Source organism: Acanthochromis polyacanthus, chromosome 6 (genome assembly GCF_021347895.1).
Source record: "Acanthochromis polyacanthus isolate Apoly-LR-REF ecotype Palm Island chromosome 6, KAUST_Apoly_ChrSc, whole genome shotgun sequence".
Lineage (NCBI taxonomy): Eukaryota > Metazoa > Chordata > Actinopteri > Pomacentridae > Acanthochromis > Acanthochromis polyacanthus.
In genome coordinates this window covers 6,109,882-6,135,457 of record NC_067118.1, presented here as the reverse complement: position 1 = coordinate 6,135,457, position 25,576 = coordinate 6,109,882, and the positions used below count along the sequence as shown (strand labels likewise).

Sequence of the window (25,576 nt, the reverse complement as noted above, 5' to 3'; positions counted from 1 at the left end):
GCTTTTATGTTTCTTTATTAGATGACAGTGAACATCATTTATCAGAAATTCAATTAAATTTAACATCGTAAAGCTAGAATTTTGAAAATCATCTTCAATTAAAGTCATTTTTGCACATTCCAGATCCATTTTTAGTTGTTTTTGGTTGAAGCTAACAGGTAATCCTCCACATTCCTCTCATGTTAACGATCAATAAATATTTGTTTATGTATATTTGTACGCATTTGTTTTCCTCTGAGCAGTAGAGTGACTTTAAGGCCATCTAAAGCTGTCTGAATCCACCGTCCTGCTGTACAACCTGCTGGGAGTGTGAGCGGTTAAAACTTGTCCTGCTGCTCCTCCTCCTGTAGCCTCGGGTCACCACTCCCCTCCTCCTCATCTCAGGCCTCTCCGGCTCCTCGCCTCAGTTTGTCCTGCGGCCACCTCTGCTTCTGGAGCTCGGCATGGCTGGCTGGACGGCGGCTCTGGTTCTGCTGCAGCTCGTCGGGCCTCTGTGGGCTCAGAGCGAAGACCCGGCTGCCCCCATCAGGCCTCAGGACTGCAGCCTGGACTGCATCCGACAGGTAGGAAGCACCTCCAGCCTGGTTTCTGCTCCGTCTGGACGGGTTTTGAGGCTCCGCTGACGTCTGAGCAGCAACATTTATATGTAGTCAGACTGTAAATACAGAAAACTAGACTTAGAGCGCTGCAGAAACTGTAATATCCACGTCTAAATCTATATTATACAGTCTTGAATGTATTTTTTTAACTTAAATTCAACCAGTAGCAGCTTGCTTTTCAGGTGTTTTCTTCACTTTTGCTCATAAAATGTGAATTTATACATGAAAAATACAAAAAATGTGAATTTATACGTGATAAACAACAAAAAAAAAACTATTTTCCTTCATATGAAATCAGAAATAAACCAAAATTTATAGTAAACAGCTCAGAAAAAGCAGCACTAATGTTTCTGTTACCATAAAAATGTGCAGATTTGTGCAATTTCTTTCTTCTCAGTGATTTATTTTGCATTTTAAATCTACGAAAAGTTAAAATGTAACAATCCAGGCAGCTCAGACCACTGTAAAGGTCTTAAATCTACTATTAGCAGGTTGGCTTTTATCTGTTTTCTTGACTTTCACTCTTTAAATGTGGATTTATACATGAAAAAAATGAAAAAATGTGAATTTATACATGGTAAACAACAAACAAATCTGTTTTCCTGATCATATAAAGTCATAAATAAGGCAAAATTCACAAAAATCACAGGTAAACAGCTGAGAAAAGCAGCGCTAATGTTTCTGTTACTAAAAAAACATACAGATTTTTGCAATTTCTTTCTTCTCGGTGAGTCGTTTTGCCTTTAAAAGCTACTCCAAGTAAAAAATCTAACAACCCAGGCAGCTCAGATCACTGTAAATGACATAAATCTGACTACCAGCAGATTAATTTTCAGGTGTTTTCTTTATTTTTGCTTTTTAAATCTAAATTTAATAGTAACAGACAAGAAAAATCATTTTTCCTGATCATAAAAGAACATAAATTAAGCAAAATTTGTAAGTGTCGCAAGTAAAGAGCTGAGGAAAACTGATGTAATGCTTCTTCTACTAAAATAATTTGCAGATTTTTTGCAATTTCTTTCTATTCAGTGAGCCATTTTTCATTTTAAATCCCATAAAAGTTTGAAATCAAACAATCCAGGCAGCTCGGATCCCTGTAAAGGACATAAATCTGACTACTAGCAGCTTGACTTTAGGGGTTTTCTTCACATTTGATTTTTAAATCTAAATTTGAATGTGAGAATAAAGGAAAAAATATCATAAATAAAACAAAATTTGCATGTAAACAGCTGAGGAATACTGAAGTAATGTTTGTTCGGCTTAAAAAAATGCAGTTGTTTGTATTTTCTTTGTACTCAGTGACACATTTTGCATTTTAAAACCCCTAAAATGTAAAAATTTAACAATCGGATCATTCGCACGTTGGCTTTTAGGTGTTTTCTTCATTTTTGCTCTTAAAATGTAAATAAAAATCAGTGTTCTTGTTCATAAAAATCATAAATAAAGCAAAATTTGGGAGATAAAACTGGAGTGTTACAAGTAAGTACAGTACTCATGTTTCTGCCACTAATAAAGCTGCAGATTGTTCACATTTTGTTTATGATCAGTGATTTATTTTACATTTTCAAACCCTTACAATGTAAAAATGTAACAATCAGACTTTTAGCAGCTTGGCTTTTAGGTGTTTTCTTCACATTTGCTCTGAAAATGTGAATTTATAAGTGAGAAACAAGAAAAAAGCAGTTTTTCTTCATCATAAAGGATGATAAATAAAGTAAAACCTCTCAGTGTCAGAAGTAAATAGCTGAGAAAGACAGAAGCACCACAGAAAAATCGGCTAATATTTCACATTTTCTTTGTAATCACTGATTGATTTTGCATTAGCTACTAAAAGTTAGAAATAAGAGACTTGGATTTTAAGGAGTCTTTTAAGCTTCGGAGCCTCCGTCCCCGATGACAAAGCAAGTTTAAGAGGAAGTGTTTGTGTTTTCTGAATAAACAAAGGAGGTTTTTTAGTACAAATGCTGTAAAACTCAGCCTGGAAACACTAAAAGCACCTGACAGATCTCTGCTGAGCTGCACGTTCAGACCTGATCTCTTTAAAAATGTACAAACTGTTCGTAAATAAGCTGCTCCGGGCGGTGAGATTAAGATAAAGTCGGTGTTCGGAGCCTCGGTGGAGTGAAGTCACACACGGTAACACAAACTATTGTTGTGTTACTGTTGTGTGCTGCCCTGTAATTACTGGAACATGGGCTGTTCTGGTTCTGTTCTGGGACAGTTTCTTTATGTTCAGTAACCAGTTTGAGGCTTGTAAACACCGTCGTCCGCCCACCTGAGAAGCGCCTCGGGCACATTCAGCATTTTTGTCTCCTCATTTTCTCCACCTGTTCATCGGGTTGTGATCTCTAAACCTGCAGGACGAGTCCTCGACGCTTAGAGAGGCTCTCCGAGGTTTTGTGGAAGAAGAAAACACAACAAAACGACAAGCAGAAATCATCCAGAGGAGATAAATTAGAAGGAAAAACGTTCAGATCAGAGTCAGAAAAGGTTTAGAGTTACAATCTGACTCAACAGTAAACAGGAGATTAAAAATAGAAAGTGTTGCATGTCAAATAAAGATAAGATGAGATGAGATAAGATCATTTAAGATAAGATGAGATGAGATAAGATGAGATGAGCTGAGTTACAGAAAATAAGATGAGATGAGATAAGATGAGATGAGTTACAGAAAATATGATGAGATGAGATGAGATCAAATGAGATGAGATGACATGAGATGAAATGGAATCACTTAAGATAAAATGAGATAAGATGAGAAGAAATGAGAAGGCATGAGATGAGATAAAATAAAGATGAGATAAAATGAGATTAGATGAGAGGAGATGAGATACGATTATATAAGATGAGATTAAATGAGATGAAGATGAGATGGAATAATATAAGATAAAATGAAAAGATGAGATGAGATTCAATACCATAAGATACGATGAGATGATATAAAATGAATTGAGATATAAGATGAGATAAGATTCATTTGAGATGAGATAAAATGAGATGAGAAACAATGACATAAGATGAGATAAAATAATATAAGATAAGATGAAATAAAATAAAATGAAATGAGATACAATGATGCAACCTAAGAGAAAATGAGAAAAGGAGATGAGATAAGATACGATAATATAAGATGAGATAAGATGTTATGAGATAAAATGAACTGAGGTAAAATGATATAAGAAGAGATCAGATAAGATAATATGAGCTGTGATAAAATGAGATGCGATAATACGAGATAAAACTTCTTCCACCAGATATTGAACATAATGGAATCTTTCTTTATTTGTCATAGTTCATGTAAACATTGTGTAAAACTGTAAACAAACCTGTTCAGGTGCACAGTCAGAAATGTTTTAGATAAATAAAAGAAAATACTTCTATAAAGAAAGATTTTTGAAAAAGAGAAGGAAATTATTCATAAAAACTAAATGACACGACATCAGAAATACATAAATCAATAAAATACCACTAAAAAAGAAAAGTAAGAAGAATACTGGCAGTTCCACTGAAATATCACTCATAATCAAAACCATGCCTCAAACATTACATCATAATCATTCTTTCTTTTTAAAACTGAATTTATAAGTTGCAAACAAGGAAAAAAATCTGTTTTCCTGATCATAAAAAACAAAACTGAAGAGTCACAGTGAACGGCTTAGAAAAGAAGCACTAATGTTTCTGCTGCTAAAGAAATCTGCAGATTTCTCTTTCTTTCTTATCAGTGACTTATTTTACATTTTAAAGCTACTAAAAGTTTAAAATCTAACAGCCCAGGCAGCTGAGATCACTGTAAAGGACATAAATGACATTTAGCAGCTCTATTTGTAGGTGTTTTCTTCACTTTTGCTCTTAAAATGTAAATTTAATACTCACAAGAAATAAGTTGTTTTCCTCATAAAAGGTCATAAAAACACCAAAATTTGCAAGATAGAACTGCAGACACAGTAAACAGCTTTATAAAACAACAGAAAAACAGTAGATTTTTACATTTCCTATTTCCTCAGTGCGTCAATTTGCAATTTAAAGTCCCCAAAAGTAAGAAATCAAGCAATCCAGGCAGCTCAGATCACTCTAAAGGACATAAATCTCACTAGCAGTTTGACTTTTATGTGTTTTTGCTCTTTAAATGCAAATTTATTTGTGACAAAAGAGAAAAAATATATTTTCCTGATCATAAAAGATCATAAATTAAACAAAATTTGCAAGAATCACAAGTAACCAGCTGAGGAAAACAGAATTAGTACAAAATAAATCTGCTATTTTTACTTATTTTGTATTTAAAATCTCTTAAAATGTAAAAATCTGCAATCCAGGCAACTCAGATCATTCTAGATAACATAAATCATTTAGCATCATTTAGCAGCTTGATTTTTAGGTGTTTTCCTCACTTTAGCTCTTTAAATGTGAATTCATATGTGAGAAACAAGAAAAAAAGCAAAATTTCCAAGTTTCACGGGTAAACAGCTGAGAAAAGTGCAGATTTTCCTCATTTTCTTTGCAATCAGTGATTTATTTTGCATTTTAAAGCCTCTAAAACATTAAAATGAAAGAATCCAGTTGGATTTTAAGGAGTCAAAGCAGCAGAATTTCACTTTCTAGGTGCAGATATTTGTTCCTTTTTGCTGGAGGTCGGCTTACAGGAACGACTCTTCCTCCAGCTGGGCTCAGAAACAGACTCCTTGTTGGTTTTGGATGCTGGAGTCAGGATAAGTGAGTGAGTGCAGATGTTTGGAAATCAGAAACCCTCTGCTGGTCCCAGCTGGGCTCATCCCGCAGGACATTCCTTCTTGTTCAGGGTTGATTTACGATTTGTGGAGAAGTAAAGTATCGATATCGTCCGTGATGGCATTCAGAGTCAACTTTTATGTGTTTTGTAACTTCACAAAGATGCAGCAGAGCAAGTGTAATAAATTTAACACTAAAAAGGACAAAACATGCAAAATGGAATAAAAAGAACCGCTGCTTAAAGTCCAAATGGACTGATCAGAGCAGTGTGTTTTCTGCCTGGTTAATTTGCACAATAATCACATCGTAAAAAGTAAAAATGTTGCACGGTTCTTGTTTTCCGTGTCTAATGTGCAGCAGACGTCAGCCTGATAGAGCAAATTAACTCTGATTTAAGGCACTCAGACGTGCAGGATTCACATGAGCTCAGCAAAACGAGCAAAGAACCGCAGAAAAACAACGATAAAAAGGAAGATTTGGTGGTAAAAATGTACCACAGTGTCAATTCTAAGGCTGCTAAATCAGCAGAATCTTATTCAGAATGAAGATTTTTACATCCCATAATTAAGTAAACATAATAATCTGGTTTGAACTCGTCTAAATGTGACATTAGAGCTCTTTATTTCCCTGTTTTGAAGTAAATTCTGGCCCTATACACACGTGGACAAAATTGTTGGTACCCCTCAGTTAAAGAAGGAAAAACCCACAATTCTCACTGAAATCACTTGAAACTCACAAAAGTAACAATAAATAAAAATTTATTGAAAATTAAATAATCAAAAACAGCCATTACTTTTGAATTGTTGATGAACATAATTATTTAAAAAAACAAACTAATGAAACAGGCCTGGACAAAAATGATGGTACCTCTATAAAAGATTGAAAACTATTTGACCAGAGTGACATGATTAACTCAGGTGTGTCATTTAATTGACATCACAGGTGTTTCCAAACTCATAATCAGTCAGTCTGCCTATTTAAAGGGAGACAAGTAGTCACCCTGCTGTTTGGTGAAAAGGTGTGTACCACACTGAACATGGACAACAGAAAGCGAAGGAGAGAATTGTCCCAGGACATCCGAAAAAAAATTATAGACAAACATCTTAAAGGTAAAGGCTATAAGACCATCTCTAAACAGCTTGAAGTTCCTGTGACAACAGTGGCTCATATTATTCAGAAGTTCAAGACCCACGGGACAGTAGCCAACCTCCCTGGACGTGGCCGCAAGAGGAAAATTGATGACAAATTGAAGAGACGGATCGTTGGAATTGCATCCAAAGAGCCCAGAGCAACCTCCAAAGAAATTAAAGGTGAACTCCAAGGCCAAGGTACATCAGTGTCAGATCGCACCATTCGTCGTTGTTTGAGCCAAAGTGGACTTCATGGGAGACGACCAAGGAGGACACCACTGCTGAAAAAAACTCATAAAAAAGCGAGACTGGAATTTGCAAAAATGCATGTTGACAAGACACAAAGCTTCTGGGAGAATGTCCTTTGGACAGATGAGACCAAACTGGAGCTTTTTGGTAAGGCACATCAACTCTATGTTCATAGACTCAAAAACCAAGCATACGAAGAAAAGAACACTGTCCCTACGGTGAAACATGGAGGAGGCTCAGTAATGTTTTGGGGCTGCTTTGCTGCATCTGGCACAGGGTGTCTTGAAAGTGTGCAAGGTACGATGAAATCTGAAGACTATCAAGGCATTCTGGAGAGAAATGTGCTGCCTAGTGTCAGAAAGCTTGGTCTCAGTCGCAGGTCATGGGTCTTCCAACAGGATAACGATCCAAAACACACAGCCAAAAACACCCAAGAATGGCTGAGAGAAAAGCGTTGGACTATTCTAAAGTGGCCTTCTATGAGCCCAGATCTGAATCCCATTGAACATATGTGGAAGGAGCTGAAACATGCCATTTGGAGAAGACACCCATCAAACCTGAGACAACTGGAGCTGTTTGCTCATGAGGAGTGGGCCAAAATACCTGTTGACAGCTGCAGAACGCTCATTGACAAATACAGAAATCATTTAATTGCAGTGATTGCCTCAAAAGGTTGTGCAACAAAATATTAAGTTATGGGTACCGTCATTTTTGTCCAGCCCTATTTCATTAGTTTGTTTTTTTTAAATAATTATGTTAATCAACAATTCAAAAGTGATGGCTGATTTTGATTATTTAATTTTCAATAAATTTTTATTTATTGTTACTTTTGTGAGTTTCAAGTGATTTCAGTGAGAATTGTGGGTTTTTCCTTCTTTAACTGAGGGGTACCAACAATTTTGTCCACGTGTGTAGCTGTGAGTGGAGACTAGAAGCTTCTCTGTGCACAGCTAGCTTCTAGTAGCAGGTGATACATTCAAGGAACATCTGTAAATTGTAAAAGCTTTGGTCCTAATAGCTTTGGTAAGTAACACAACAGTTTTAGTCATTTTGATCAAATTTCATTTCATTTCTAGCTAATGTTTTGGAGTTATTTTGGTCAGTTTTAGACATCTTGACCAATTCTGAACAATTTTTGATTCATTCTGCACCAGTTTTAGTAATTTTGATGAAAGTTTGTTTGATCAGTATGATCAGTTTTACAATTTTTGGTTAATTTGTGACCAGTTTTAGTCATTTTGAAAAAAATTTCACAATTCTAAATTCATTTTGGACCAGTTTTATGAGTATTTTTTTTTTAGCACATTTTGATTCATTTTGATCTGGTTTTGTCATTTTTAAGAGTCATTTTGGACAAATTTGAGTCAACTGTAAACGACAGCAACTCAGCCAGAAAGTTTTAGGCCACGTAAAACCCAACTCCACATTAAACCGTATGAATTAAGAATAGGATGTCATTAACATTCATAGGCCTGTAAAGGCAGAATATAGTGCATGTTGTGGCCCAAATGTGTGTTTATTCTTACTTACAGTCAGCTTTAATACAGTAATCGACATGAACAAGCCTCATCTTGCCATTGATGAAGACACCTCACCTCATGGTTGATTTTGGATCTGCGGTTGAGCTTCCTGCTGCGAAAGAATAATAGAAAACAATCTTTAACCAAAATAGTAGAGCTTGATTGGGGATTGTTATTGTTCAGTGTTATTGTTCAATGTTAAGACATTACTGATGTCTATGTTTGTTATTGTATAACTGTTTAAAAAAATAACAATAAAAAGACCTTGATCAAAATAGTAGAGCTTGAAACCCGACACCGCGTTTCCTCGATTCCCCAACTGTTCACCCGCCAAGTTAGAAGCTGATCAGATGACTGTCTGCCGAGTGAAGTCAAGAACAAACACACACACAGACAGTTCTTAATTTGTTCATGAAACTTGTTCTACCGGTGTCTGAGCAGCTCCTGTGTTTGCCTTTGATGATGTGGCCAACAACAGCTAAGTTTTGCCCATCGATGCAGCCTGAAGTGGGTCAGACCTACTGTTGTTCGGATATGAGATTTTTTTAAAGATTACTTTCTGAATTGTCACCTGCCGCCTTAGTTTCGTGTTTTTCTTTACACAAAGACTTTTAAATGCAACCTAATGCGGAAAAGATCCCAACTGGTTCATTAAAATCTACCAGAGTGCATTAATTCAAGTGTCGGGTTCTACAAATTTCACCTTTTACTGATCAGGCATGAGCTACAAGGGCACACTTAAGGGTTTGTAAGGGTTTTGTTGTTATAGATGATCGTAGTTGTTGTGCTTATATGAGCAGCCGTTGGAATTTTCTTTGTTTGGGGAGCCTCAAGAAGTTGTTTTTTTATCTTTTCTGACAGCACTGTTCAACCTGTAATGTCCACTCAGCTTGCTAGTACCAGGTTGGACCCACTGTAGCCTCCAGAACTGCCTTAATTCTTCTACAACAAGGTGATAGAAACATTCCACCGAGGTTTTGGTCCACGAGACGTTGCAAATCTCCAGTTGCACCATATCCCAAAGGAGCTCTGTTGGATTGAGGCTATTGGAGTCCAGTGAACTCTTTGTCATGTTTTGAAACCACTTTAAGATGATTTGATCTTTGGTTCCAAGCCATCAGAAGATGAGTTCTTGTGGTCATAAGGGGATGGACATGGTTAGCCACAGAAAACACTCTGGTTTTCTGTGGACTTTTAATGATGAACAGTTGGTAAAAAAAAATACCCAAAATGCGCCAAGAAAATATCCTCAACATCATCAAACCACTAGCGTACTGAACTTCTGACACAAGACAGGATGGATCCATGTTTTCATGTTGTTTACGTCAAATTCTGACCAGAAATCGAGACTCATCGGACCACAAAATGCTTTTCTAATCTTATATTGACCAGTTTTAGTGAATTGTAGCCTCAGTTTTTTGTTCTTAGCTGACATATTTGGTAGTTGGTGTGTTGTTTTTTTTCCTGCTGCTGTAGAACATCTGCTTCCTTCAGAGATGACCTTCTGCACATTTCGGTTGGCCATCTCTGATCACTGGTATCTACAAATCTGGCATTTTCGCCCAGAGAACTTCCACTTTTTGGATATTTTCTTTTGTTGGACAATATTTCCTAACCCCAGAGATGTTTGTGTGAGTTTGTGTGGTTAGCAACAGCACTTGGGTTTTCTGTGGAGTTTTAATGATGCTCAGTTGGTACCACTTTCTGGATATTTTCTTTTGTTGGACATTATTTTCAAACCCCAGAAATGTTTGTGTGAGTTTGTGTGGTTAGCAACAGCACTTGGGTTTTCTGTGGACTTTTAATGATACTCAGTTGGCACAAAACACCAAAAATGTGCCAAGAAAATATCCTCAACATCATCAAACCACTAGCATACTGAACCGCAGACACAAGACAGGATGGATCCATGTTTTCATGTTGTTTACACCAAATTCTGACCAGAAATCGAGACTCATCGGACCACACAATGGTTTTCCAATCTTGTATTGATCAGTTTTGGTGCATTGTAGCCTCTTAGCTGACAGATTTGGAAGTTGGTGTCTTTTTTTCCAGCTGCTGTAGAACATCTACTTCCTTCAGAGATGACCTTCTGCACTTCTTGGAGGGTCATCTTCTGATTTCTGGCATCAACAAATCTGGCATTTTCACCCAGACAACTTCAACTTACTGGATATTTTCTCTTTGTCGACCATATTTCCAAACCCCAGAGATATTTGTATGAGTTTCTGAAATAGTCAGATCAGTTTGTTTGCCACCAAAAACCATTAAAATCACTTGAATCACATTTCTTCTCTATTTTGATGCTTGGTTTGAGCCTCAGCAGCTTGTCATGCCTAAATGCTGCCACGTGATTGGCTGATTAGATATAGCAGCTAATAAAGTGGTTCTGGTGAGTTTACATGTGTAGGTGTTGGTTAAATAGCCATTAAGGACTCATGTAATTAATGTGTATTATTACAAGAATCAAGGCCCAACTCAGAAAACACACTAAAAATGCAGTTTAAACTGTCTAATCTGACTTTATTTTGCGTTTTCCTTTCCAGGGAGGCCCTGAGTGTGAATACTGCAGAATAACCAGAAGTGACGTGAGGGCAGCTCTGGGGTTTAATACCCCCCAAGCGTTTGGAAGTAAGTCTTTCTGCACCACTAATTACACACAAAAACTGAGAAAAGTTTGCTCAAACATGTTTTGGCAGCGCTCAGATGTCGTTCTCCTAATGGTCACGTCTTGATCTTGCTCAAACGACTCTAAATAAAAGACTTACACGCACTGATAAGTCATAGTGTTTATAGTCATCAAAACAGCAACGATGGAAGGAGATGATCTGCTGTCAACACTGGAGGTCTGAAAAACAAGTCTGAGATAATCTGATGTCAAATATTTGTCTAACTTTACTGAAGATCCACAACCAGCAGCAGTGTGTGATATTTACTTTCTTGTATGGAATAGAAAATACAGAATTTTTACTCTATTTTATTAAGAAGAATAATTCAATGATTTATTCAATAATAATTAAATTATTGAATTATTGAATCCAATTTCTATAATATAATTACAGAATGAATTCTAATTATATTATAATTAAATTGCACTTTTTTCTAATAATTATCTAAATATATGCAATTATGTATTATGTAAATATATACACACGTTTTTTTTCAGGTGCAGTTTTTTAATTTATTTATTTTTTGCCAGCATTACTTACATCTAACATTATTTTAGCCTAATTTTATCTCACCTCATATCAAGATATCTCATCTCATTTCAGTTTATCTCATCTCATCTCACCTTGTCTTATTCCATCTCAGAGAATTACCTCATCTCAATTTATTCAGTCTCATCTCATATTATCTCATCTCAGTTTATCTAATCACATCTCATCCAATTTGTGTTATCTTTTCTCATCTCATCTCATCTCATTTGATCTCATCTAATATCATCTCATCTCATCTTGTCTGATCAGCTCATCTCATGTCATCTGCTTTCATCTCATTCTATCTCATTTTATGTCCAAATTTGTTGCCTACAAAGCCAGCAAATCCCACTTTAGCATCAGCTTTTCTTTGTGTTTGGTGCAAAACAGCAAATATTTCTTTTCAGATCCGATGTCCGGAGACGCTGCTTCCTCGCGTTCAGTTGAGGGAAATTAAATCTGTTCTTGTTCTTCCTCCTCAGGTTGTATTCCGTGGCCTTGTTTCGAGCTCCTCGGTCAAACCGACCCTAAAATCTGTCAGCACTACGTCCAGGCTCCAAATGAGGTGAAGGTGGAGTTTTTACAGGAACCGAACCCCGAGTCTGACACCGTGGTCGTCTCCTGGAAGCCCAGCTACTACGGTGGGTTTCCATCCTTTCACCTCCACTTTTAAAGGCAGCTTTTTAAAGTTTTTTGAAACTCATTAATCACACCAGACACATGTGGCCTCCCTCAGAGTAAATTCTTACCTTACGTCTGACAGCGAGATTTATTTTAGGTGAGTTATCGTGAGAAGAAAACAATTCTTCTGTGTGTTATGTGAATACTTCAAGAGGCTGCTGCATGACTTGTAGGACTATGAGGCACTGACAGGAATAACTGTCGTGTTCAAGGTTTAATTGACTGGAAAGCTGCAACACATACAATGCACACATGTATTTACCTGTGTGGGATCTGGATGATTGATGGCATAACTGCGTCTTTTGTGTGTGTTTTCTGCAGGAATTGCCTTCCTGCGAGGCTTTCAGGTGTCGCTGCAGGTTCTGGGCGGGTCCAGCGTCGCCTGCCAGCTCTTCCTCTTCCACCGTAATGTCTCCTTACCGGCCTCTCAGGCTCAGAAGGTAGGAAGGTCTCCACTCACACACATGTAGATTGTGATGCTAATTTCTGTCTTGACATCTTTGACAGCATATCTTTCCCCACCGAATGTCAGTGTCTTCGAGTTTTAAGCGTTATCATGACTTTCTGATGCTGTATTTTGGGTGAGGTCACAATGACATCACCCCTTTGTTAAAACTGAAAGCATGCCTTCAGAGAGAACAGCCGTAAACTCAGTGCTGGGTGTCATCTTAAAGGGTGTTGTTTATGTGACCATTTCTTTCATCCATGTCCCAGAGGGCTCCACTTACCGACATTCGCCAAACTCCATTGGACACGCTCACAGCTATGACTGAACTTGCGTGTTTTCTTTTAGTTATTGTGCAGTGGTCCGAATCACACTCAAGCTCAGACAGACTTAAAAGCTTCAGACTAACTGGAACTGACAGCAATAGAGGTTAAAAAGGAAATTAAAAAACACATTAACAGGAAAATGCACGATACCGTGGCTATGTTGTGCATTTTGAAGTAGGTATCACACAGGAAAAAGTAAATGGAGACACCAAAATTCAACGAAACTCCACCAATTTCGCAAAAAACTTTATACACTCTCTTGAATGTGGTTTTTGACTTTTCCCAAACACTTTCTACATCTGTATTGTCTTCATGACAGAATAAAATATGACAAACACCAGTTGACGTGACAGAATAAATTACAATTCACCAGAGCGAAAACAATTCCTGAACACTTTTCCTCATTTTTTGTCCTTAAATGGGCAAAATTTAATTTGGTTCTTCCACTTTTTAAAGATTTTTTTTTGCAGTCGGCAAATAACTGGGGCTGTATTCCATTATCTGTGTTTTTATATTCTATAGTACACTTGAAAAAATGAAAGTTTGTCCCAAAAATATACCGGATCGGTTTAGAAGTTTGCAACTGACATGTTTTTCTGTCCATTTTGACCCTCAATGCTCTGAACGTTTATGTTGCAGGTTTGAGCACAATTATTAGGAAGATTAAGCCGCTAACAGTTTGTCTTACAGGATGTTCCTGAGGAAAAAAAAGCAACTTATGCTTGAGTTGATGAAAATCATCTTCCTAAATCTGTTAAAAAATGAAAAGGTTGTATCTTCCCGACAACTTCCATTTTTGCATGTGGAACTAGACGAGTATGCCAACTTCTGAGGTCAGCACTGATAAAGTCAGAGCTATGAAACACCACATATTAAGGTATGTTCAGTAGCTGTTTTGCAAACAAGCAGCTTCAACTGGTGAAATGTTCTTGCCTACAGTCAGGAAAATTCTTCAGTGGAGTCCTGACTTCTCCAAATAAATACTCAGAGTCGTCTCTTAAGTCAAAGCAAAGTTTTACTTGCTCAAGGAATCAACATGAACAGAGGAGAGTCTGAACGAGTGACTGGCAATAGGTGGAAACAGTTTAGTTTTTAAGCAGGCACATAAACATGTTGCATCAGTATTATCAGTTTCTGAGCAGCCAGTTTCAACCGGCTGCTTGCAGGACCAACTTGTTGTATTTTCATGGTCAAAGTTAAATCATGGAAATTCACTGGGTGCACTGGGTTATATGAGTTCACAGCCACACAGTTAGACAGTAGTTTGAAATCATAAAGAGCATTTCATCATAAAATCATCTTAATTTTATAAGGTCTACCTTTGAGACGATCATGTTGTGTCAAAGTTGTGTTAGTGTACAGCAAACATATTCAACTATACCAAACCAAGACACGCTCAGCTGAGCAAAGAGAAACAACAATCCGTCATTAATTTAAGGACTTTAAAGTTTCTTCATGCAAAGTTTTTTTTTTAAGCACCAAATGCTGTGAACCGCCCCAAGATAGGAAGACAAATCTTTACATTATGCTAACTCAGAGGCTCATCTTGTTCACTTGGAAATCGATCCTGATGTGCTGTCTTAATTCCTAAAATGCCTCATGAGAACATGGAGGAGGCCGCTGCATGAGCTCTGAGTGAGGATGCACAGGTTTGTCCTTGAAGAAGTCTTTTTTCAATTCAGTTCAATTATATTTATATAGCGCCAACTCATAGCATGTGACAAAGTAAGGGGAAGACCTTATGAATTTTGAACAGAGAACAGATGAACCCAACAATCCAAACTTGCCTTTGGATTCTCTATGAGAAAACAGCCAGCAATGTTGGGAAGGAACCCAAAAAAGAAAAACCAGCAGAACTCTTTACTTCACTGAAAGTACAAATTTTAGATTATTATTTGGATCAAGTCAGTCTGTCTTTGTGTGAAAGTGCACAACAAGCAGTTATCAAAGCAAAAAGAGGCTGCACTGAGGAATTGTAGATTTTGAGCTTTGTCTACACATATTTGCTTTCTACATAAATCCATGCGTAGTTTCATAGTTTTGGTGTCTTCAGTTTTATTCTACAACACAACGGTTAAAATGAAGATGTCCCAAAAACTTCAACATTTTCCATCAGTTATTATTACCTCCGCCAAGGAGGTTATGTGACACCCAGCATCTGTCTGTCCGTCCGTCTGTCTGTCTGTCTGTTAGCAAGATAACTCAAAAACGCCTGGGCAGATTCACATGAAATTTTGAGGGGATGTAGACTATGGTAAGAGGAAGAGCTGATTTAATTTTGGTGGCAATCCGGAAAGGATCCTGGATTCTGGTTCACTTTGAATTTCTTAGTATGTTTCAGTATGTGGTCCAAAATATGGCAAAAACATCATAGGTTAGTATGTCGTCCAACAAATTGGAGCAAGGTGTCCACATAGCTCAACTGGTTAAGAAGGTGATTCATAAACAGAACTGTGGCAGGGATGCAGGTTTGATTCCAGCTCATGATCCTTTACTGCATGGGTTTCCTGTTTTCCTCTCTATCCTTGGTGGAGGTCTGCAATCTCTGAGTGCTTTTCTAGTTTAAGAAAGGGAACATTTGACATATTCTGGACTCCTAAAGTAAAATATTTCAAACATTTTCCTATTTTGATGACTATGGCCCAGGATCGGTGGTTAGCACTTTCTCCTTGCAGCTAGAAGATCCTCAGTTCACGTCCATGACCTGTCCAGGTGTCCCCTGCTTTCACCCTAAATCAGCTGGGATAGACTCCAGCCCTCCGCGACCCTAATGAGGATTAAGTGGTGTATAGAGGATGGATGGATGGATGGATGGATGGCTGGATGGATGGATGGATGACTATGGCCCACAGCTCAAAGAACAATTTTTAAAAACCTATCTCAAAAGATAACAGGATTTAATTTCAAGTCTAGTGCATCAACCACAGTCGTGGAGAAGACTGCTGACTTGAAAGTTGTGCAGAAGACAATCGTCGAAGTGGAGCCACAGATGGTCATTGCGGTAGAAAAGTAGATTCAAGAACTTTGAAGAGTTTTACGAGGACTGAGGCTGGCGTCAAGAGCTACTAAGAACCCACGACAACTGTTACATTTTTTAATATCAAGACACTCCTAAACCAAATACAACTTCAGAAATAAAAAAGTAAAAAAACAAGGTCCAGCACAGAATCCAAGGTGTTTGACGTTCATGTGATGATTTGAGGTGTCCTGTCATACATGCAAATCTCATAACCTGCAAAAGATGAAGGTGTTCAGTGTGTTTTCTTTCTTGCAGGTGTACAAGTCGGACCCTTTCCCGGGCCTTCCCCTTGGAACCCAGTACGCTGTTACCGTCATGGCTCTGCCGGTGCCTGAGGAGTGGGAGAAGTTCTACCACAGCGAGATCTTCTCCACCCGATGTGAGACCCTGAGAAACTCCAGGCTACGTATTATCTCACAGTCCCTGACAATATTCTTGTCGCCTATCCAAGTTGTAGGAACAGCAAACAACAACTCGAATTGTAGTTGATCATTTGGAACCAGAAATGGCTCATATGAAAGGCAAAGATCTCTAGATTATGTTTGTTACACCAAAATAAAATTTTATATCATTAATTGAGTTTTAGCATTTAATTAGGAAAGAAAAGTCAGATTTTGATTGGACAAAAGTCTCGTCGCCAGGCGTGAACTAACCGTGACGTCACCCGTTGGTTTCAACGCCGAGAAAATGAAGCCTGGATTTTGCTACTTCCTGGTCGCCATTTTGGATTTTTTGGAGCCAGTGACGTAAAAAGTGTCATCAAACAGACTGGACCGGAGAGCAACTCGGGGCAGGACCAGTCAATGGGACTGTCAATCAAGTATAGCCACGCCCCCTGGCTCCGCCAACTTTAACGATTTATTTAAAATTCAGTATTGATTTATTTTAAGATCGGCCACCTGATCTCTCATTTTGACCATGAAAACTAACGGGAAAAAAATCCTGAGCTGTAGAAAATCAGTCTATCAAATTTTATTTTTTCCAAAAATGAATTGGGGTCTATGGAGCAAAAGCTTTTTGGAGCCAACCCTAGCGGACGGCGTGATATTGCAAGTTTTTGACACTTCCTGGTGGGCTTCAATTCTGGAACCAGATGCTACGTCCATCTTTATATACAGTCTATGCTTGTCGCATACAAAAACAGTGTAGAAATTATACATATACTTCATTTTGATCACACAAACATGCTACAAAAACATCAGAACATAAAATCATGGTGCCTTGCAAAAATAATTAATATCACGTATGACTCCCATGAGCTTGGAGGACTGCATCCATATGTCTCACCAATGACTCACATAACTTATTGATGAAGTCATCTGGAATGGCAAAGAGAGCAGTCTAGCAGGACTCCCAGAGTTCACCAAGATTCTTTGGTTTCATCTTCCAAGCCTCCTCCTTCATCTTACCCCAGACATGCTCAGTAATGTTCATATCTGGTGACTGAGCTGGCCAATCCTGGAGCTCCTTGACCTTCTTTGCTTTCAGGAACTTCAATGTGGAGGCTGAAGTATGAGAAGCAGTGCCATCTACTTCAGGATTTGCCCTCTCTTGTAGCTTGGAATGTAATGGGCAGCAAGAACTTCTTGATACTTCAGGCTGTTGATGTTTCCATCCACTCTGCAGATCTCTTGTACACCCCCATACTGAATGGAACCCCACACCAGGATTCTTCCTAAACCTAACTTGACTGTTTTCTAGGTGCATCTTGGGTCCATGCAGGTTCCAAACCAGGATTCTGTAACATTTGCATTGATTTGGATGCAGTTCGATGGATGATTCATCAGAAAAATCAACCTTCTGCCACTTTTCCATTGTCCGTCCTTTCTGCAAGAAGTGGATCTTGACAAATGCAACATGATTTTTTGTATTCTTGTGCATAATGCTGATTTCTGACACTAATTCGGCCATGGACACCACTGACTGAGAGAATTCAACAAACTGTTAATGTAGATTTGGGGGTTTCTGGTGACCACTTGGCCTTGGACTGTCAAAGCAACAAATGGTCTTCTCTAACAGTTGTCTTACGGAGTCTGTCTCTCCTGGGCTTGCCATGAATGTCACCAATTTCTTCAGATCTTTATCTTATCCTCTCCACTTGGTGCTTGGATACATTAAAGATGTCTGCCACCTCAGCAGCAGACTTGGTCTTCAGGCTCTTGATGATCAGCTCTTTGGTCTGTGGTTGAATCTTTGGTTCAGAGATCAGGTTGCATTTCCCATGAAGGTCTGATGTTCCGGCGTTCTATTTATACACACCTGGGTGCGTGTTAATACAGCATTTGTCACAGGTGAAGCTCTAATCTGTGATTGGTTGAATCATTTAAAGACAGGACCAGACTTTTGTCCTCACAAAAACAGAAGTTCTGGGTTCTACCAAGCTGTGAACATCAGGACACTTTCTGACAGTTTCATTTTGCACCTGGTTATTAATGTGAAAGCCCTTGACATTTAAATTAAGCATTTATTGTAACAATTGGTTTGGAATAAAGTTACATGTCATTTTAAGTTACTATGCCATTATGTGACAAAACTTCTGTCAGGGACTGTAGAGTGGAATTCTTTCAGGCGCCTGGCCCTTCATGACCTTTAAAATCATTGTACAGTTAAAACAACATCTCATTCTCCATTGTCAGGAAGCTTATCTGCTCTGTAAACATGTTCTTCAAACAGCTGCAGGTATTAAATAAACTGCTTTGATAGCAGGAAGTAACGTGTTGCTTGTGGTTTTGCAGCCTGTGCAGAGAAGAATGGACTGGAGCAGTGCAAAACGGGTGAGGAAAAACGTCGCAAAATTCACAGATGAGCTCCAGTCTGGTGTGTTTAGTGTTTCCTGTTGAGATCAGATGTTTCTTGTTCTGGTTGCAGACTGGTACCCCAAACACATCGAGGTCCAACAGGAAGGAACCGCCGTCACCGTGACCTTTAACCTGGCTCCTCCTAATCTGGGCATCAGGAGCTACTTCTCACTGTGTTACGCAAACGGCGAAAAGAAATATATAGACATTACACCTGTTAGTCCCTTCTTCGCCTGCATACTTTTATTTTTCTGCTTTCTTTTCATTCAGTGCATCACGTTACTCATATTTACTGCGTTAACCATCAGGTTTATTTCCCCAGAATTCCACCAAAAACAAAACTCACCACAGCTACCATCTGGACGACCTGCAGGAAGGAACCAATTACACCTGCGAGGTAAAATAAAAGTAGATCGTCATCATATTTTATGGACTTAATCATCAGATAGAGTTTGTTTATAGTCTTGGAAATGACTCATTACTCGACTGGATTATGTAACTTGATGCCAAAAGCTCCAGACAAGAGTTAAAGCTGCACTAATAATACATTTATGTTAACAATAGGTCAAATTATTTGGTTTTGTTCCATCTTAAATCATCCGGAACCTTCTACTCAACCATCTTTAATCATAAATTTTGAATATTTAAAATGATATCTGTGAAATTTTAGTTTGAAATACTGAAAACTTAGCAAGATTTTTTTTTTTACAACAGTTTTTTTCAAATTGAAATTTGAGGCTGTTTGAACAACGTAATCTCAGAAACTATTAAAGATTAAAAAAAACCCAGAAATTTTCACAGTTTTTTCTAATCACGTCTTTGTCTACTTGGATAAATTTTTCTAGCAATATTTATGTTTTTGTGCAACAACTTGTCAATCACATCTGCTCAATCAGCTATCAAACTTCAAATAAAATAACTTTCTTTTAATTTTTGTGACAAAATATTTCATATTTAAAGCATTCTACATGTTCAGTTTTGTATTATTGTGACCTACAGCTACATGTGGTTCAGAAAATATCACAAGTTGGCTTCTGCATTATTGATTTTTTGTTAATGAGCTCAAAGATTTTCATGAGGACTTTACTTTTTTCATATTTCAACTTGCTCGTAATCAGAGATTGTTTGCATTCCTTCTCCAATATTCCAGGTTCAGAATCAATGATGAGATGAGAAATAACAGTGAAAATTTCAGGTTTTTATCTTTAATAGTTCCTCAGATATTGTTGTTCAAACGTCCTCAAATTTCAATGCACAAAAAATGGCCTTAAAAGTGTTTCGATCGGCAATTTAAAAAAGAAATCTCATCTAAAGGCCCACAAATATCTTTATAAATGTCATTAGTTTATGGTATTAATACTAGAGGCAAATCAGAGATAGCGGAGCAGAAATTTGTATTCAAAATCTGAAGATTTGGATGGAATGATCCTTAGTGCAACATTGAGAGGGTTATTTATGATTTTGAAGGATCTTTTTAGTGTCTTTCATTGTTTAGTTTATTTTGTCCTACAACTTTACTCTTTTGTTTCACTTTCATAATGTCAGCAGCTATTTCTGGCAAAAAAAATCTTATATAAAGCCACTCAGTGATGGAAAAAGTGCTTTTAGTGAAGGATGTAGCAGAAAAAAGAGGCAGGTATGACCGCTTAAGAGTGGTGGAGAAGAAAACAGAGCTAAAAGTAGAGCAGAGTTAAGGAATGTTGTAGGATGTTTGTAGGATAGCTTGTTATGCTGCCCCCAAGTGGCCAAAAAACAACAATTTCCAAGCTCAGAAATGAACTTTATTTTTCTCGCAGATTGCAGCCAATGAAGTGGACGCTGTGAGAAAAACGTTCAGTGTTCAGGTGTTACGCATCCATAAAGGTAAGAGATCCTCAAAATCACAACATATCACAGTGGATTGGACCATTGGTTTAATCAATTAACAAACAAAATGCATCGAAATATGAGATTGAAAGATAGTTTAAAATCTCAGACAGGCTAATGTCAAATCTAGCTTTTGTCTTTTTTGGTTCGATATACTAAACAAATAAGAACCATTGACCCTTAGACCTGAACAATAACATCAATATAACTTGAAATTGTTCTTTTCCCAACAGTAGCTGCAATGTCAGTTTAAGGGTCATGTGCAATATTCTAATTTCAGGTGCAATATGTTAATTACATGGGCAATATTTCACTTTCATGTTCAATATTTCATTCCTATGTTAGATTTTACTGTACTATCTCAGTATATTTTATCGTCTTATTTTTGCGTACTTGTTTTTATTTCCACTAATGTATCATATTTATGTCTTTTTGCTTTTCTATCAGGTACTGAATTTCTTATGTTACAGAATTTTGTTTTCTGAGTAACATCTGGCACAAGAATTTTATTTGTGATTACTAAATTTTTATCTTATCTCATCTCGTATTATCTCGTCTCATATCACCTTATGCCATCTCATCTTATTTCCTATTATCTCATCTCAGCATATTTTATTTCATCTCATAGTATCTCATCTCACCTTATCGTATTGTATCTCATCTAATCTCATATTTTCTCATCTAATCTTACCTTAGCTTATTTTATCTAATCTAATATTGTCTTTTCTCATCTCATTTAATAATAATAATGGATTAGATTTATAAAGTGCTTTTTTGGCCACTCAAAGCACTTCACAACAGATCCATTATTCATTCACTCACACATTCTCACTCTGGTGGTGAGCTACATTTATAGCCACAGCTGCCCTGGGGCAGACTGACAGAAGCGTGGCTGCCAATCCACACCTACTGCCCCTCCAACCACCACACACTGGAGGCAAGGCGGGTAAAGTGTCTTGCCCAAGGACACAACAGCACATGACTAGGACAGAGCGGGAATCGAACCACCACCCCTTCGATCATTGGACAACCCGCTCTACCACCTGAGCCACAGCCGCCCCCTAATTTCATCTTATTTCATCCCATATTATCTCATCTTAGCATATCTTATCTCATATGGTCTTATCTCATCTTGTCTTATTTCATCTCATCTAATCTCATCTCATCTCACTTCAGCTAATCTCATCCTATATAATTTTATCTCATCTCAACTCATCTCATTGAGATATTACTGCATCAGAACAGCTTTTTAAAAATTCTGTCAGATTATTTTGGCCTCTGCTTTGTAGTCCTTGTGATTTTTACACATTTTTTTCTGAATAAAAATTGTTTGTTTTTGTAATCAGGTCATTTAAATAGTTGCATTAATTCAAAATGCCAAAGTTATATCTTTGAGGTCTAACACTGATTTGTTGTAACATCTCCTCCATCCTAGACGGCGACTCTCCAATCCCTAACGCTCCGTCGCTGGCTGTGGTTCTTCCATTGTGTCTGGCTATTGTAGCCATACTGGGAATCCTGCTCGCTGTTTTCACCAGGAGGAGGTCAAATCTACGCATGAAGAAGTTCGACATTAAACCAGGTGCAAAGACAAATCAAGTCTGTCAACTTATGGGTCGTAAATTACAGAATAGTTTCATGTGATTTGACCAAGAACTTTCTACATGTGCTCCGTCTGTTCCGTGAAATGCAACCGGATTTCCTTTTTCTGTTCAGATATTATCAAGCAGTACAAAGACAGCAGGACTCAGGAGGAAATGGTATCGCTGCCCAAAAACAGGCCGAAACCTCCTAGTCTTCTGATCTGCTACAGCAGCCACGACGGTCCTGCTCATGTCAAAGCCGTCATGAAGCTGGGAGCCTTCATCCAGCAGCACATGGCTACTCAGGTGCTAAAAATGATGTTTCACAGCCAGGAGTTAATCGTCACGTGGTCCAGTTTGGTTTGTTTTATCATAAGGCTGATTGACTTCTTCTTCTTTCCAGGTGTGTCTGGACCTGTGGGACTCTCTGAGCGTGGCTGAAGAGGGCAGCATGGTCTGGTACTGCCGGCACATCCGGGAATGCGACTTCGTCTTGGTGATCTGTTCTCGAGGTTTGAACCAAAGTCCTCCGCAGCCAGAGGGGGACAGCGAGGATGAGGAGGTGGAAGGACAGCTGGACTTCGGGTGTAGCTCTGATGTTGCCGTCAAACTCATCGGAGAGGAAGTGGGTCGAGCCAAAGCCAGAGGTCAGGATCTGTCCAAATACATGGCGGCTGTTTTCAAGTACTCTGAGGAGACGGACATCCCCACCGAGCTGAGGCTGGTGTCGCACTATAAGCTAACAAACGACTTAGCGCTGCTCTTCTCCCACCTCCATGGAGTTGCTCTGCACCGGCCGGGAGGCTACCTGAAGATAAACCACATCTCAGAGGAAAGCTATGCTAACGTGCCGGCCGGAGCTGCTCTACAGTGGGCCGTCTATGAGGCTGGGATGGAAATGAGGGAAAAACAGCTCATCTCTGTGGAGGAGGGAACCCTGATGTAAAGGTCCAATATTGTACCTCCTATGTCACAAATTAATGAAAGCCTTACGTGTTTCCAGAACGCGTCTTTCATTTTTCAGCTTACAATGCTTCAAAAGGTGGTTCATTTAACCCTGAATATGTAACTCCTGCTTTTAGCCGTATTGTAAAAAGCTCTGTTTCAGCCTCTGTAGCTTTACATACAGCTGAGCTACTGCTAGCCCCGCCTCCTTCAGGAAGAAGACTCTCTTTGTTCAGTTCCTGACAGAGCGGAGTAGCGTGGGCAGCTTTTTTAGATTGAAACATTGCAAAATTCTCAGTATATTCATTTCTTTAAGTTTGATGAGTTTGCCATGAAGGTTTTAAAATCTGTGTTTTAGCTGCTAACTATTTCATACTCGTTCCGTTTTCTGACAATAGACAGGAGAATATGTAAACGAGAACAGCTTTACTGGGAGCACAGGGAGCAGGAGAGAAGAATGAAAGCAGGAGAGTTTAGGTTACACAAAAGGCAATATGAAAATACTCACCTAGTCCTTCTTTACTGGTTTCAAGTCGATTTTACAGTTTCCACCATCTCTAATAGGTACTCATTATTACAGTTTCCACATAATTCTGACAGTGGGCCGCCACCAAATCTAATGGTAACGTTAGCCGCATTAGCCACACAACATGCATTAAGGATTTTCTTGTTGTTGTGGGGACATTAGCATCAAATATCAAAGGAATCTATTGAGTGTTTAATCCCTTGGATGCTGGACCACATGAAAACTCTCCCGTTCACTCTTGTGGTAAATTTCTCTCGTGGCTCAGACATTTTAGCTGTTAGCTGAAGCAACTCTAGAACGTAAATAAACCTGGTGGACTCTGAGGAAGCTGCTCTTCATCAGCGTTTTTACCTGGAAACAGTGAGGGGGCGGAGTTACACAAACATTTAGCTTGATGACTATTAGTTCCTCAGTATCCGTATAGAAACTATACAGTATTCCTATTTTTCACAGCTTTTATTTTATACCGTCTCATATAAAACACAATAAAAAACAGATTTACGCCTTATAGGACCTTTAATGGTAGTTCTGAGCTCCGTATAGAAGAAAGGTTGGTCTGCAGATGGGTGGAAATCGAGTGAAATTGTGAATTCACAAGTGAAAGTTGAGCAGAACATCACCAGGCCCTGGTGATGTTCCCCGAAGCAGCCAACCAACTAAACCACCGACGCCTCAATACTGTTGCAGTGGCTGCAACTGTGCACTATGACCTTTGAAGTGTGTGATGTTTTCGTCCAGTAATATGTTAAATAAAACAAAATGTTTCCTATTCATTTTCTTCCAATGTGTAAGAAGCTTTTTATGTAATTTGTTAAATATGCACTGTACAGAAATAAACTATTAATCCTATTAATGAGCTAGCACAGTTACTCAGTGAGAATACTTATACTGAAGTACATATTAAATATTGTATACATGCATGTTTACAGCTGTGATTTATTTATTTATGTGCATACTTCATATACGTAAGAATGGATTAACAGGTCCTATCATTTTTAACTTCATGCCAATGTGAGGTTAAACATATGCTGCCTTGTATTTTACACTATGTTTGTATCTTTGTGCATCGAATAAAGCAAATATATTGATATACAACATGTTTGTGACGCTGAAAAATCTTTTAAAGATTTTATCTTTTTCTTTTTAAGTCTACAGACAATCTTTCTCAGCATGGAAGATACCAAATTCCTTAAAACAGAGATGCTTTTTTAAATGAAAAATGTACTCAAAATGAGACAGATATTCATGGTGCATCTATAAATGTCATCTCCCCAACATATTTTGCATTATAGCAGCCCCATATCTTCACACACTCTCAGGACTATGCATTCACTGTGGTTCTTCAGGTTAGGTTCACGCTAAATATGAGCTAATTTATCTCAGTCTCATCTGATCAAAAAATGTGCCCAATATTCACCAGGCCTCTTTTCATATTCTTTACCAAAGGTTCATCTTGTAGTTTTGCCCAAATAGCAAACAAAGTTTTACTTTCTGGTTGCTGTCATTGGATTTTCACATTTCTGAAGTCCGTTACACTGTCTGAGCTGCTACAGAAACATCTTTACCAATGAAGACATTTCATGAAGAATGCAATGAACACTACAAAAATGCAGCTGATTCCATAATACTTTACAGTATGTCCTATTTAACATGCTTCAGCTTCATTGTATTCAAAGGCATATGAGGACTTTTCATGTCATAAGCAGGACTGCACACGTAAAGGCCTAGAGTGGTTTCCTGCTGACATTCAAGCCGTAGCACAACTCTCTTTCAACTTTCACATAATGCCTGAAACTAAAGAATTATCTGAAGCCACAAAGGCAGCCATCTTGGCACTGCTGGAAATTGTCAAAAGTGAGAGACAGGTAGCAAAAAAACTGAAGATCTCCAAGACAGCCATTCATTACACCAAGAAAAAACAAGTCTAACATGGTTCTACCAAACTGCTAGTTGGTCGCAGCAGGAAA

The 25,576-nt window shown here is 38.2% G+C and overlaps 1 protein-coding gene across 1 annotated transcript; it reads left to right on the top strand.

The window, feature by feature from the left end:
- The first annotated feature begins 407 nt into the window (after nucleotides 1–407).
- Nucleotides 408–24,704, top strand: si:ch211-207e14.4 (interleukin-17 receptor D). The gene is made up of 12 exons (XM_051949932.1): nucleotides 408–563; nucleotides 10,770–10,854; nucleotides 11,903–12,061; nucleotides 12,423–12,541; nucleotides 16,147–16,270; nucleotides 18,627–18,665; nucleotides 18,760–18,905; nucleotides 19,012–19,086; nucleotides 20,486–20,552; nucleotides 21,991–22,137; nucleotides 22,272–22,444; nucleotides 22,542–24,704. Exons 1-12 carry the CDS (start codon nucleotides 444–446, stop codon nucleotides 23,082–23,084), a joined length of 1,797 nt encoding a protein of 598 aa, XP_051805892.1. The 5' UTR covers nucleotides 408–443; the 3' UTR covers nucleotides 23,085–24,704.
- Nucleotides 24,705–25,576: the final 872 nt, after the last annotated feature.

Coding starts and splice junctions, on each gene's coding strand:
- si:ch211-207e14.4 (XM_051949932.1), top strand. CDS start 444: ATGGCTGGCTGGACGGCGGCTCTGGTTCTGCTGCAGCTCGTCGGGCCT. Junction 12,542..16,146: donor CGGCCTCTCAGGCTCAGAAG/GTAGGAAGGTCT, acceptor TCTTTCTTGCAG/GTGTACAAGTCGGACCCTTT. Junction 22,138..22,271: donor GAAGTTCGACATTAAACCAG/GTGCAAAGACAA, acceptor TTTTCTGTTCAG/ATATTATCAAGCAGTACAAA.